The sequence below is a fragment of the Phoenix dactylifera genome, chromosome 1, assembly GCF_009389715.1.
Source record: "Phoenix dactylifera cultivar Barhee BC4 chromosome 1, palm_55x_up_171113_PBpolish2nd_filt_p, whole genome shotgun sequence".
Lineage (NCBI taxonomy): Eukaryota > Viridiplantae > Streptophyta > Magnoliopsida > Arecales > Arecaceae > Phoenix > Phoenix dactylifera.
Genome location: NC_052392.1, coordinates 37,393,410 through 37,407,168, shown reverse-complemented (window position 1 = coordinate 37,407,168; position 13,759 = coordinate 37,393,410). Strand labels below are relative to the sequence as shown.

The 13,759-nt window shown below is 40.7% G+C and overlaps 3 protein-coding genes across 3 annotated transcripts; all 3 read left to right on the top strand.

Annotated features, from left to right (window-relative positions):
- Positions 1 to 144: 144 nt before the first annotated feature.
- LOC103722231 (protein DMP7-like) lies at positions 145 to 2,084 on the top strand. Its single transcript, XM_008812706.4, has one exon. The coding sequence runs from the start codon at positions 1,045 to 1,047 to the stop codon at positions 1,681 to 1,683; it is 639 nt and encodes a 212-aa protein (XP_008810928.2). The 5' UTR covers positions 145 to 1,044; the 3' UTR covers positions 1,684 to 2,084.
- An 816-nt stretch (positions 2,085 to 2,900) lies between these two features.
- Positions 2,901 to 4,211, top strand: LOC103722217 (protein DMP3-like). Its single transcript, XM_008812690.4, has one exon. The coding sequence runs from the start codon at positions 3,392 to 3,394 to the stop codon at positions 4,070 to 4,072; it is 681 nt and encodes a 226-aa protein (XP_008810912.2). The 5' UTR covers positions 2,901 to 3,391; the 3' UTR covers positions 4,073 to 4,211.
- A 2,889-nt stretch (positions 4,212 to 7,100) lies between these two features.
- On the top strand, positions 7,101 to 10,669 carry LOC103722230 (cytochrome P450 71A1-like). The gene is made up of 2 exons (XM_008812705.3): positions 7,101 to 8,216; positions 9,920 to 10,669. Exons 1-2 carry the CDS (start codon positions 7,296 to 7,298, stop codon positions 10,526 to 10,528), a joined length of 1,530 nt encoding a protein of 509 aa, XP_008810927.2. The 5' UTR covers positions 7,101 to 7,295; the 3' UTR covers positions 10,529 to 10,669.
- The last annotated feature ends 3,090 nt before the right edge of the window (positions 10,670 to 13,759 follow it).

Below are 13,759 nucleotides of genomic sequence, written 5' to 3'. Positions count from 1 at the left end.
TCGGGCTGACCTGACCGTTCATTCCCAGGAGTAAGGAGGTTTATTGCTACCTTGTGCATTTTAATGCTTGGAGCACTATTCTTTTCCGCTGTTTTGGCTTTCATTAACATGCATGGTTGGTGTCTCCCGATCAAACCGATAGCATGCTCTGTTTTGATTTAGAGTTTTTGCTCAAGGTGATCCTTTCATTTAACGATTATTATTTTTTGAGAACACATGTAACGATTATCATTTGCAAATCCCATGCTTGCAAGGGTATTCAGGCCATGCTGAGGGCATGATGCTTGATTGAAGGTTTGGGTTATCTGATACAGAGCAATAAATTGGAGAATAAGGAGTGATTTAGGGAGACCATTCACTGGAACGTGCCCCCATCTGAATCCTACAGCGCTGCCATTTCTAGCTGAAGGATGTTCTCGGCTGGACAGGCAGGATCTCTTAAGAAGTTCATGAGCATCATCAACCCAACATAATTGTTCGTAAATCTTGAAGTCTTTGCCGCATATTCCTCTTTGGTGGGGCTTGGAGATCTCATCCTTCAGATCAATCAACTTTGCTCCTTTTCCATGGCTCAGGATTGCAAGCAACAGATCCCGGGCAGGTCTAATGCTACTTTTTCTAAAGCTTCCCCCTGGTTTCCTTATTGTTATGGGTAGGGTGCGATGCCTTTTCTGCCTCAGTATGAAACCAGATTTCCTGCTCTCATGGTAGCCACCTGCAATAATCTGATTCCCTAAAATAAAGTAAAGGAATCAATATTAGACAAGGAAAAGAAGGATCTCATGATCCTAGGGTGGTGTAGGTGAAGCAATCCCATGTTCTCAAACTAAAGCAGGCACCGAAAGCCGTGCCTCGATTCATCCTTTCTTTCTGTCCCACAAAAGCATCATTCAAACTTGCGAGCTCGACCTTCCTCTCTCTCCCATAACCAAAGCATCCAAACTTCCTGCCTACAAATCTGACCACCCAACCCCAACACCACCCCCCCTCCTCTCTCTCTCTCTCTCTCTCTCTCTCTCTCTCCATCTGTTGATCTCCCAATAAATGGAAGACGAGGACGACACCTGCAAAGTCCTCATCGAGCCCCTTGACGGCCGCTCTGACCGCTTTGAAGACGAGAGTGCCGATAAGCCCAACCTCATCTACGTCCTCAACTTGATCCTCGGCGGCACCGCCCGCCTCAACGTCCTCCTCCCCACCGCCACCATCCTCACCTTCACCATCTTCGCCCCCCTCCTCACCAACGACGGCAGGTGCGAGGACCTCAACCGCTGGCTCATGGCCTCCTTCGTCGCCCTCTGCGCCGCCTCCTGCGTCTTCTTCACATTCACCGATAGCTTCCGAGCCGTTTCGGGGAGGCTGTACTACGGCGTCGCAACGTTCGGAGGGATCTGGACGTTCAGCGGGCGCCGGAAGGCACCGCCGGAGCCGGCGGTGTACAAGCTTAGATGGTCGGACCTCTTCCATGCAGTGCTGTCGCTGGTGGCGTTTCTGACGTTTGCGGCGTCGCACAATGACGTAGTGCTGTGCTATTACCCTCGGATACCGCGGAAGGTGATCAATACGGTGCCGCTTGTAGTTGGCTTCGTGGTGAGCCTTCTGTTCGTGGTGTTTCCTTCCAGGAGGAGGGGGATTGGTTACCCTTTCTTGCTGCAGAGGGATGCCGTTTACTTGAGGCGCTGAGCTACTCCATCTTTGCTTCCATGCTGTGCTCTTAGTCTTGGTACAGGAACTCGTAAACATTCCGGAAATGAATGAGACGTCTAGTCATCAAGGCTGTGGTCAAATACGAGGCACGTCAACCCGAAGGGAAGTAGAGATATGCCAATTCTTTTACCGTAACTTTCATCAAAAAAACAAAATCTTTTCCGTAACTTATAATTGGAACACGAGGCATGTGAATTTTTCATTATATTTAACGTTGCCACGGTTCAATTTGCAGCTTCCGGTGGCACTAATTTTCTTTTTATTCCCAATCATATCTCACACTGAACAAATAGATGCTTGGGTTGTATCTTTCGTGTTGACGAACGATTAATTTTCTTTTATGACATCTATCATTAGATTGCATACTACATAGCTCTCAAACATTTCGAAGTTTTATATTCATCTACTTGCATAGATCTCAAAATGGCCATTGCACGATCTAATAGTTTACTTTGTAAATAAGGGTGAATCATATTGTTTGGTGCAAAAGTTACAACAAAAATACAAAACAAATAGAGCCTAGCTATTTTAGGTATAATGAAAATACATAGTGATGCTCTATTTTTTTTTGTTTGTGCCAACTAATTGGTATAAGATTGATGCGAAGTAATGCCATCTTTGGCATGTTGAGTTAGTCATTGAAATATCAATCATGTGCCTTCTATAGAGGATATTAGCTGAGCCGTGTTTGATGCTACATTGGAATACCTCTTACACAGGTTAGGTCCAAATTGGGTATCTGGATTAATTTTTGAGAAAAGTTTTGCATCTAATTATAGTTGCAAATACAGTAATTATGGTAACAATACCATGCATCTATCCATCAATCTGCCCTCGATTTCATTCTCATCCTTCACACATTCCTTCTTCAACTTGCTTCGACAGAATCAATTAAAAGTCGCGCACGTCTCACCAATTTTTTTTTTTTCAGAAATATCGTACTCACTTGTATGCCCCTACTAAGATATGCCATTTGCGTTACATGTACGATTAAGTGATCAGAAAGATTTTAAATGTTGCAGGCACATTTCAGAGCCTCTTAGATTTAGATGTTTATCCAACATACCATTGATGGCTTCTTGCCTCAAGCTACCCACATGTCATGTAACTTACGCATCTGAATGATAGCATGTACATCCATGGATGAATTAGATCATTAAAAATAGTGCAATATTAGTCTGGCCAATATATAGTGATGTCCCAACAACAAATTAAATATTTGAAATTCCAACCAAAAGCAATAATAATTGGAAGCCCAATACAATATCGGCTACTGTGATCAAACAACTATTTTATCCATTAAGTACCACCATACTCCGATCGAATGGGTCCATCTGAGGATCCAATGCTTCGACTTGGAGCATCAAGAGCTGGCAAATGCATTAAAACTTCGCCTACCTCCAAAATCCAAATTGCTTAGAAGTTATCAAACAAAAATCCCGCTGTGGCAGCTCGTGTTTTTGATGGATGAGGACAATGTCTTATCCGCCAATGTGATGTGATCAATAGCTTCACGCGTTGCCCCACCAAACCCACCTGAGGGCCAAGACCTGAACGTGTCAAAAAAGCCAATCACCAACGAAGCCTCTCCGTGCAAGATAAGACAATCCCTATACATATACGAACCGATCACCATAGATCTATTGATCTCATCTCCCCTCAATCGACACCAGTTTTCACAACCATGTCTCTGCGAACCAAATCCAAAAGCATCAAAGAAACACCACCACCAACCGAGAAGACTACCAAAACTCCGAAAACACAATCCTTTGAGGAAGAAGAAAGCTTAATAGAGAAACCCCTCCCACCCCCGGCCAGCCTCTCTCGACAAGCACTGGCTCAGGCTATAACAAGCACGGCTCACTTGGCCAACCTCCTCCCCACCGGCACCCTCCTCGCCTTCCACCTCCTCACCCCGGTCTTCACCAAGAATGGCTCATGCGACGCGGCTACCCGGTTCATGACGCGCAGCCTCCTCCTCCTCCTCGCTGCCTCCTGCTTCCTTGCCTGCTTCACAGATAGCTTTCGATCGCCGGACGGGCGATTATACCACGGCTTCGCCACTCTTCGAGGGATGTGGCTCTTCGATTACCCCTTGCCGCCCTCCTCGGCACCGCCGGACCTGTCCAAGTACAGGCTAAGGTTCGTAGATTTCGTGCATGCGGTGCTTTCGGTGCTCGTGTTCGCATCGGTGGCGTTAAGAGACAAGAATGTGGTCGATTGCTTCTATCCACAGCCGAAGCATGAGACCAAGGAGGTCTTGGACATCTTGCCGCTGGGGGTAGGGGTTATATGCAGCTTGCTGTTTGTAGTCTTCCCTACAAGAAGGCGCGGCATTGGCTATCCGGTTGCCAACGAGAATTGAGAGGGTTTTGTCCTCAAATATGTTCCTCTTGTGCTGTCGATGATTTACTTTGTTTAATTTGTTTGCGAGAACCAATTCTCAAATTCATGTACTCGTGAAACGTGAATAGCTTCAAAAGAACTGGAGTTTTGGTGCGATAGCTTGGGGATTGAGATGGTTGAATGGAAAGGAAGGCGAGAACAAGGAAGAAAACACGGTCAAAAACAAAATCTTAAAATCTAAACTTCACCTAGATTTGCTTTCTATCTGTTTTCAGCTACGAAGAGCTTTGTCCTTACCACAAAGCAATCAAGAAAGCGACTGTGCCGAAGAAAGCTGAAGTGTAGATTACGCCAAAGAATAGATTGCACAGGAAGAAGGTCAATGCTAAAAACGGTTGAGTTCCCTAGAAGCGTCGGATCATTTTTGATGTCATGTCTTAATCTGAGAGGTCGACCAATCTATGCAATCTATTCATGCTCTATGGAGTAACTTGGAGGTGAAGGAAGATCCAATCACGATGAGGAGAGCATGGGACCAACTTCTTATGGCTCTTAGTTGGCGGGTTTGGCACGAAAGAAATGCGAGAATTTTTCCTAAAAGATAGTATTTGCGTAGAATCGGTGCGCACTATCGAGCTGATGGACTTCCCGTCCACGCTCAAGCAAAATTCAAAGTGGGACAAGAAATTTCTAACCTAAACTTAATGCAGCCCGTAACATGCTGTCATATCACTGTCATAATTAAATTCAATGCACCTTTTTTTTCTTTTTTTTTTTTGAAGGGTTTTTGTTGCGCAAGTCACATAATCCAAACGACGAACCGGATGAAAAAAATTGAGAGAAGAAAAAAATTTTTTTACCTGATTCGGCAATGTATCTACATCACTATCTCTTAAAATAACAAAAAATAGAAAATATTTATAGTTAAGTCCTATCTCCAGAGTCCCAATCCCTATCAGTATTTTTGATAGAATAAAACACTACATAATTGCCCCAAAGATAAGCATATACCGTTGCTTCACTCCGTTCCATTAAAATAGCAGTATACCACTTAAATACAAATACCTCAATATGAGCCACTTATTCTAACAATCTCCATTTTAACGAATATTCACCTCTTAGGAGAAAAAATAATCTGGAACACCATCTGATGCCGATAGGTTGGAACACCTCCTCTCTAGCATCTAGAAATGTTAACCAAGTCCGAGCAATGCTTGAACTTGTCTACAGTAACGGATTTTGCCAACATCTCTGTTGCATTTTTAGAAGTATAAATTTTCTCGAGCAATATGTCACCATAATAAACCAACTCTCTTATCTTATGAGACTTTACATCGATGTGCTTAATTTTCGCATGATACACATGGTTCTCGCATGATTTACTTTGTTTAATTTGTTTGTGAGAACCAATTCTCAATTTCATGTACTCGTGAGACAGGGGAATAGCTTCAAAAGAACTCGAGTTTTTCTTGCGATAGCTTGGGGATTGAGATGGTTGAATGGAAGGAAGGCGAGAACAAGGAAGAAAGCACCGTCAAAAATAAAATCTTAAAATCTAAACTTCACCTATATTTGCTTTCTATCTGTTTTCAACCACGAAGAGCTTTGTCCTTATCATAAAAAGCAACAAAGCCACGGTGCCTGGGATACCGAGTATTTGGGCTCGGTCTATTTGACCGGCACAAAATAATTGGGCCAAAAAAGTTGGCTAAGATGACCGGCACGTAATAATTGGGCCAAAAAAGTTGGCTAAGAAAAAAAGAAAAAAAAGCACATGGTGTGCATGTGCCTGGAACCTCCTTGGGTTGGTCGGGGCCGAGCTCTATTTAGAGCTCTCCCCTTATTTCTCTTCTACCTCACCGAAGAATCTAGAGCTTCGATCGAAACCGTTAGACGAATTCCTTTTCAATTTCTTTTGCAATCATCGACTGTATTAACGCTGCTGCCATGGTCAACCGTCGCCAAAAGTTAGATAAAAAGTCGGTAACTTGTGATTAGCCTCCCTCCCTCTTTCATAGTCCTTAAAAGCTTTGATTCTGGCCAATGATTGCCAAATTCTGAAGAATCAGATGCCCTATTTTCTTCTATGTTTGTGAAACCTATTTTTTCCCCTATTTTTTGTAAATTACGCTGAAGAATAGATTGCACACGAGAAAGGTCAAGGCTAAAAACGGTTGGATGCCCATTATACAGTGTGTTAGAATTTATTGATTGATTGATTATGCCAAACTTAGTCAGTCTTATCAAACTTCATCTTGATTGATTTGTGATTGATTGTGCCAAACTTTGTCGGCCTTCTATTCTATATAAAGACTGTTCCTGTATACTGTAACAGGCAGGCAGAAATACAATTTTCTTTTTTTTCTTCTTTTTCAATATGGTATCAGAGCTAGGAGGATGAGCTTTGGTGAAAATGTCTGCAAGTTAATCAACCGTAGAAGCTAGATCACGAATGTATCGAAAAACTGACATACTAGATTAAGAGTAGGAGTAGAAGCTGCTAGGATTTGGAGTGAGACTGCGCCTGCCAAGTTTATCTTTGTCAAGTTTCTGACGACGATTTAATGCGCTAGTGCTGGAATTTGAAGCAAGGCTGCACCTACAAAATTTATCCTCTAAGCTTTTAGTGGTATAGTTGTATGTACTACTATTGGAGTTTGAAGCGATGCTCTGAGACGGCAACCCATCTACTCATAATTAAGTCCCGATTCCCCATAGGCGTCTCATCATTTTTGATGTCATGTCTTAATGAGAGGTGGACGAATCTACATGCTCTTTGGAGAACTTGGAGATGAATGAAGGTCCAATCACGATGAGGGGAGCATGGGACCAACTTCTTACAGCTCTTAGTTGGCGGGTTTGACGCGAAGGAAATGCGAGAATTTTTTGTAAAAGATACTATTTGTGTACATCGGCGCGGACTAGCGAGGTGTTGGACTTCCCAAGCAATTATTAAAGTGGCCAAGAAATTTCTAACCTAAACTTAATGCAGCCCATAACGTGCTGTCTTCTTTGGAAGGGTTTTATTTAAGTGGAGATGCAGGGGATGCACGAGAAAGAGCCGTGTCCAATGTTCCAGCAAAAAGAAAGATCCGTGTACGTCCAATACATGCATCGGTTTCTTTGGCGAAAAAAAAATACAGCATCGGTTTGAAAAAGTACTCATCACTCTTGAGTTATTAAAGGAGGTCGGATGGCGTGCATGGAGGTGACTGAGAAGAAGATTAGTTAATTAACAAACGATGTCTCCTTCACCGCAGCTTCTCGTCCTCCTGCTCCTCGCAGTTCTCCTGCTCTTTCCCCTCTATCTACTAATTTTTAGCACCAAACGAGCCCTCTCGAAAAAGATCAAGCTCCCACCTTCTCCACCCAAGTTTCCTCTGATTGGAAACATCCTCCAGCTGGGCTCTCTCTCCCATCACTCTCTCCGAGCCCTCGCAGAGAAGCATGGACCCCTGATGCTTCTCCATCTCGGCCGGGTGCCGACCCTTGTCGTGTCCTCCGCTGAGATCGCCCAGGAGATCATGAGGACTCAAGACCTCGTCTTCGCCAGCCGGCCTTCTTTAAAGGCCATCAGAATCGCGTTTTATGAAGGCATGGGCTTGGCTTTCACTCCTTACGGTGACTACTGGAGACTTGTGAGGAAGCTCTGCGCCCTCCACGTCCTTGGTGCCCAAAAAGTGCACTCCTTTCGTCTCATGAGAGAGGAAGAAGTGGCCTTCATGATGGAGAAGATTTCTGAAGCCTCTGCAGCACTGGTTCCAGTGGATATGAGCAAGGTCTTGAATTCCTTTGCGAATGACATGATCTCGAGAGCGGTGGCAGGGAAATTTTTCAGAGGAGGAGGTAGAAATGATTTGCTGCGTGAGCTCATAGACGAGATGCCTGCCATAGCCGGGCAGTTCCACTTTGAAGACTATTTCCCGTCACTTGCATGGTTGGATGCGTTATTAGGGCTGAACACAGGGGCCCAAAGGTTGTTTAAGAGATGGGATGGTGTTCTGAGCGAGGTGATCAAGGACCATGGCGATCGAATGAAGGATGGCAGGCATGAGAACAACCTAGTGGACCTGCTGATGTCTCTTCAAGAGGACTCCAATAATCAATCTGATCTCCCCAAAGAACGCAGCCTCACCAAAGAGCAAATCAAAGGAATCTTATCGGTAATCTGCTGATACCCAAGTATACATCTCTCTTTTCTAAATCGGATGGTTTAAATGAAACTTAAAAAAATACATCCGTGAGAGTGAAAAATATATATATATTATAAAACTGAAAATGAAGATCAACCATAGGCGCCCATAAAATAGATTCTGTATATATTGCCATCTAATCAACAACGCTATTCACTTTTTTACAAATATACAAAATCTCAAAACATTATAATGGTTTCATTAATTTTTAGCTGTACTGTAAAATAGAATGATATCTATGCCATGAATGAGTTGGATTAGAAAGCCATTTGATAGCCGTCGTAGGGTAGCTCCTATGATGCCTCCAATTTAGCCATCGACACTGTAGCTAGTATCAAAAACAGTAACACCACCTATGGTTACAAAAGTATCACTATCACTTCGAACAGCAAAACTTGCACCCCGGGCATTCTTGTCAAACATCTATTTGGTGATTTGCCTCAAAGTATTGCTGATTTCCTTTGTGCATCCGTCACCAGCAATGCATCCTTGTTCTCTTTTGTTTTGTCCCTTTTTTTGTTTTGTTTTGAGGATAAGGGATTCAAAAGCCACCCGAATATTGCATTCGCATTCTCAAGCTTTCGTACTGTGAAGCTTGACCTTCGGGGTCAAGTGGAAAGTTTATAAGCTAACGAGCCCCATGGTCGCGTCAACCTTTTGGTAACGGAAGACTTCATGTCCGATGCTTCCAAAATGAGCATCGAACGCCCATTAATAGGGTTGCTAATGTGTCGACGTCAAGTTATGACTTGTCCTTGTTTTGACCCTGCCACGCCCAGCAGAACCCAATTATTTTTAGGCCCATGGAGTGGGTCCAGGTCAAAAAAGACGACCTGTTTGAAAATTGAGCTAGTTATATAGGTCCCATGTTTTCCTGTTCAACCTAGACTGGACCTAGCATGGATACTAATCAAGTCTAAAGATTAGTCCAATGTTGGATAACCTAACTCAAGTTAGCCTGCCCGATCTAATTCAATCAAAAAAATTTATGATTGGGTTCGCAAGTTCGTAGGTGAGGCATCAAGGCTATTGATATGCAAATTGAAGATTCAACTAATCAGATTAGACCATTTTCTTGTCAAAATATTAATACCAGAAATCATTATATAATATTTCTTTTTAAATGATTCTTCCATCCATTATTCATGCTATTATTATTTTTCTTCTAAATACATACAGAATTGTGCACTATTCTCTTTTTTTGTCCTATATTAGGCCTAAATTTAGACCTGACTCAGTTGGAACCCAAATGCATTTGGTTGGGTTCGAGTTATGCTTGATCCAACCCCGTTCAATGACCTGGTGAGTCTAAAAAATTATTCATGGGTCTGGTCAACTTAACCGAGCCAATAGGCCTATACGATTATTCATGGACCCGAACCGGTTGAACCTGTTTGCTAAATGTGTCCAGATATAGGCATAAATTGGGTCAAACCCAATTTACTTTGAGTCATACTAGGCTCGGAATCAACCCAGCTAATTGCAGGCCTATCCATTGTTATTTTATTTTTGGTTAGAAGTACCTCTTGTTATTCACAATTACAAATATAATATTGTTCATCCATTATGTTTACCCGTTATGTAAAACGGTCAAATTATTTGATAAACTTCTCTGATGATTGGTTATCCTTATAAGCTCTAATCCTAATTTTCCTAATTAACATTCTTTATAGGATATGTTTTCTGCTGGAACTGAAACATCCTATGCAGTCCTGGAATGGGCAATGGTAGAGATTGTTCGCAACCCAGAGGTGATGAAGAAGCTGCAAGATGAGGTGAGAGGAATAGCCAATGGAAAAGGCTTGGTCAGAGAGGAGGAACTGAGTGCAATGAGCTACTTGAAAGCTGTGGTAAAGGAGCTCCTGCGGCTCCACCCTCCAGTTCCATTGTTACTTCCACGCGAGTCCATGGATGATTGCCAGATACAGGGCTACCAAGTCCCCAAGAAAACTAGAGTCCTCATCAATGCTTGGGCCATTGGAAGAGACTCAAAGTATTGGGAGGCGCCAGAGGAATTCCGACCCGAGAGATTTCTGAGTAATACCGTGGATTTCAGAGGAAATGACTTCCAGTTCATACCGTTTGGGGCTGGTCGGAGAATTTGTCCTGGAATGAACTTTGCAGTTGCTACTCTAGAGCTCGCACTGGCGAATCTTGTACTCCGGTTTAATTGGGAGCTGCCTTCCGGCATGACGAGAGAGGAGATGGACATGGCCGAAGCTCCAGGGCTCACAAGCCGAAGGAAAGAAAGACTTCATCTCGTTGCAAAATCATGCATCTAATTAGGAGGAGTTCTGAATCGTTGAGTCATGGCTGGTTACTCCTTTATGTAGTATTTAGTACTTGGAGAATTTCTTATTTGTTGCACTTTATGTGGATTTAGTCTATCCAGCGAGATATGCAAATGGAAGAGTCCTATGAGACTTTCCTCATTCTTACGCCCAATTTCCTCTTCGAGTAGTATGAGCAGGTAATCTGACCCCATCACGGATTATTCGACCCACGGGTGATTGGTTCATTGGTGCAATGTTCTTGACCCCCAAGCCTCCTTGCTCCTTTGTCTTACAAACAATGTCTCAATTCACCAAACAATAGAATCCACTAACACTATCTGCACCCTTCCACAAGAAAGCTCTCCTCATTTTATCCATTCTGTTGATAACCTATTCCGGCAACTTGAATACCGACATGTAGTACGATGACAGCATTGTCGACACAATGTTAATCATGAAATGATCTTCAACTTTTATTGGATCATGTTTGGGTTTAGGTGAACTCATACTTGAAACCCAAACTGATTATATGTATATATATATATATATATATATATATATATATATATATATATATATATATATATATATATGGTCGTCACCATTTAGGATGGGTGTGCAAAAAATCGGTCATACTGCATACCTAATCCGAACCGATCTTTTCGGTTTGGTTTATATCATTTTTTTTAAAAAAAAATAGTTAGTTTCAGTTTGAAAAAGTTATGAATTGAAAAGATTTGGCTTAGTTTCGATTCTAGGTTTAGGTGGAGCCATATTTGAAACCCAAACTGACTATATATGTGTACATGTTTGTCACTATCCCTGATGGATGTGCAAAAAAGGGCCAAACTGCATACCCAATTCGAACTAGTCCTTTCAGTTCGGTTCATATTACTTATTATTTTAAAATTTGGTTTGATTTTAGTTTGAAAAAGTCTTGAACTGAAAAATTCGGTTCGGTTTCAATTTAAGTTTTCAAAAAACTGGTTCAAACCGACCCGATCTAATCCAACCCGACCCATATGTACATATATAAATATATGTATTCCAACCAACCTAACCCGACCCAAACCTATCTGACCTATATATATCTATATATATAAATTTTATTTTTTAATTTTCTTAAATTTATATTTATATATAAATTAGAATATCAACTCGATAAACTGTACCAAACCAAACTAAACTAAATTTTTTAGGTCGGTTTCAAGAGGTTTTTGTAAATATGGTTTTGGTTTTGTTTTAAGAAACTGGTTTAAGTCGGTTCGGTTTTGAATTTAGTTCACGTGACCTGATCCATGCGCGCGCATGTAGGGGAGTGTACAAGGGCTTTTGATTTTACTGTAGCTCTGATGTGGATGGGGGGAAGGTGTTGGCCCATGTGAGTGTTCTAAATTGGGCCGGGGAGGGATATGGAGTTGAGTTTTGTTTGGCTGGCAGCCTCCTCTCCTTCACTTTTCTTCTCTTTTTTCCTTTTATTTATTTTTGTACTTACCCATTTTCACTGCCCTTGAAATGAGAGGCAGATTTTTCACTGTTCTGCCAAAACTTGTATGGATGCAAGTGTATAATATCAACCTTTTCTTCTTAATATAACAAAAATTGTAACCCATCTTATTTCACCTAATTTCAGTCGTGTGAGGCTAAGATTACTAGTTGTTACTCTCTGGTCTTTACAACATATTTGCTGCGATTTATCATTTAACTGAGCTTGATTATTGCAGGATTTTTATCTCATGATTTTTGGATGCACGGATGCTTAAGTGACGAGATAATAATTGAATAGATATTCTCCTTTAGTACGACTTTTAGTATGTTCTATCATTATCTTTTTTTCATGCTTCTTAGCCCATGGGGTACATTTTGGGTGCAGTAAGTAATTTTAAAAAATAGTCTAGATCTATAGAAAATAAATGGTTGAACACCCAATTTATATCAAAACTCTATCTAATTACCCTATCTTTTTAAGTTCTAATTTTGGGTTCGGGAATAGAGTTTTAATTGAATTTGAGCTTGGGTTTGGTAGTAATCTAAATCATATTTTAGGATTGGATATGGATATAGCCAATTAAACCAAACTCGTACTCAACTCACTAACACTCTCAAACCACACCTTCCCTGAATTAAAAGGGAAAATAAAATCATTTTGGATGTTTGCAATGCATGCGAGTTGCACATGTTGTGCCAATAGCTCCTACTTTACTGTGAGAAAGAGAATAAAACACTAAATGGCAGTCTGAAAATCGATCTATACGTACTCACATATATACACCAATTAATGCAACATATTGTGCACATAATTATTTAGCACTCGGCATAGGCATTTATGACACTTATCTTCAAACAATGACTATTATTGTTTTAGTTTATCATTCTACTGATTAAAGCATTAATTAATAATAATACATATATTTAGGGAGTTGTCAATTAAACGAGTACAGGTAAGGTATAACCATGCATATACCTGAACGTAATATATATGCCTTAGATCGAAAAATGTGTGCAGGTCAGATATAACTATACGTATACCTGAACATAATATATATGTCTTAAATCCAAATACAATTTAAACTCAATTAGCACTTTTTATGCATATCCAAATCCAAAAAATATTGGATATCAGGTATAGTGCAAAGTTGGTTGTTGCTAGATTTTTTGTGATTAAAAAGCACAAATTATAATACATACATACATACATACATACATTAATCCGTGCTGTCAAATATTGCTATCAGCCATCTTTTGTCTTTTTTTTTTTTTGTATTTTTCACTATCGATCGTAATTACTTTACAATTCTTTTTGATTATTGGTTTTTGTTTTTTAGAGGTGCAATCATTCAGGCAAGAGGATATTTAGTAGAGGGTTTTATACTTTAATCTCTAAATTGAGATAAAATTCTAATTTTTATTTATTTATTAGCCTTCAATTGGGATAATATAAAATTATCTAAACATTGATTTCAAATTAATTTGACATGACCATATCTTTGTCGACAACAGTTGTTGGTAGATATGACAAGCCTAGCCTGTGCATAGTCAACTGCATATGCAAACGTATATGTTTATTTTAATACATCTATGATTTTGCTTTTGCATGAAATATGATAGTTGTTTGTCACATGATTACCTATTTGACGTTATATATATATTTTTTAGGTAGATATGTGTCGTATAGTGCTGATTTTGGTTCGCAAAATTTGATAGTCCTGTGTACAGAATTGTGTAAGGAATATAATATTA

Bases quoted from the DNA above. Each gene is read 5' to 3' on its own strand.
- LOC103722231 (XM_008812706.4), top strand. From the start codon at position 1,045: ATGGAAGACGAGGACGACACCTGCAAAGTCCTCATCGAGCCCCTTGAC.
- LOC103722230 (XM_008812705.3), top strand. From the start codon at position 7,296: ATGTCTCCTTCACCGCAGCTTCTCGTCCTCCTGCTCCTCGCAGTTCTC. The intron at 8,217-9,919 runs GTAATCTGCTGA...CATTCTTTATAG, and splicing joins AAATCAAAGGAATCTTATCG to GATATGTTTTCTGCTGGAAC.
- LOC103722217 (XM_008812690.4), top strand. From the start codon at position 3,392: ATGTCTCTGCGAACCAAATCCAAAAGCATCAAAGAAACACCACCACCA.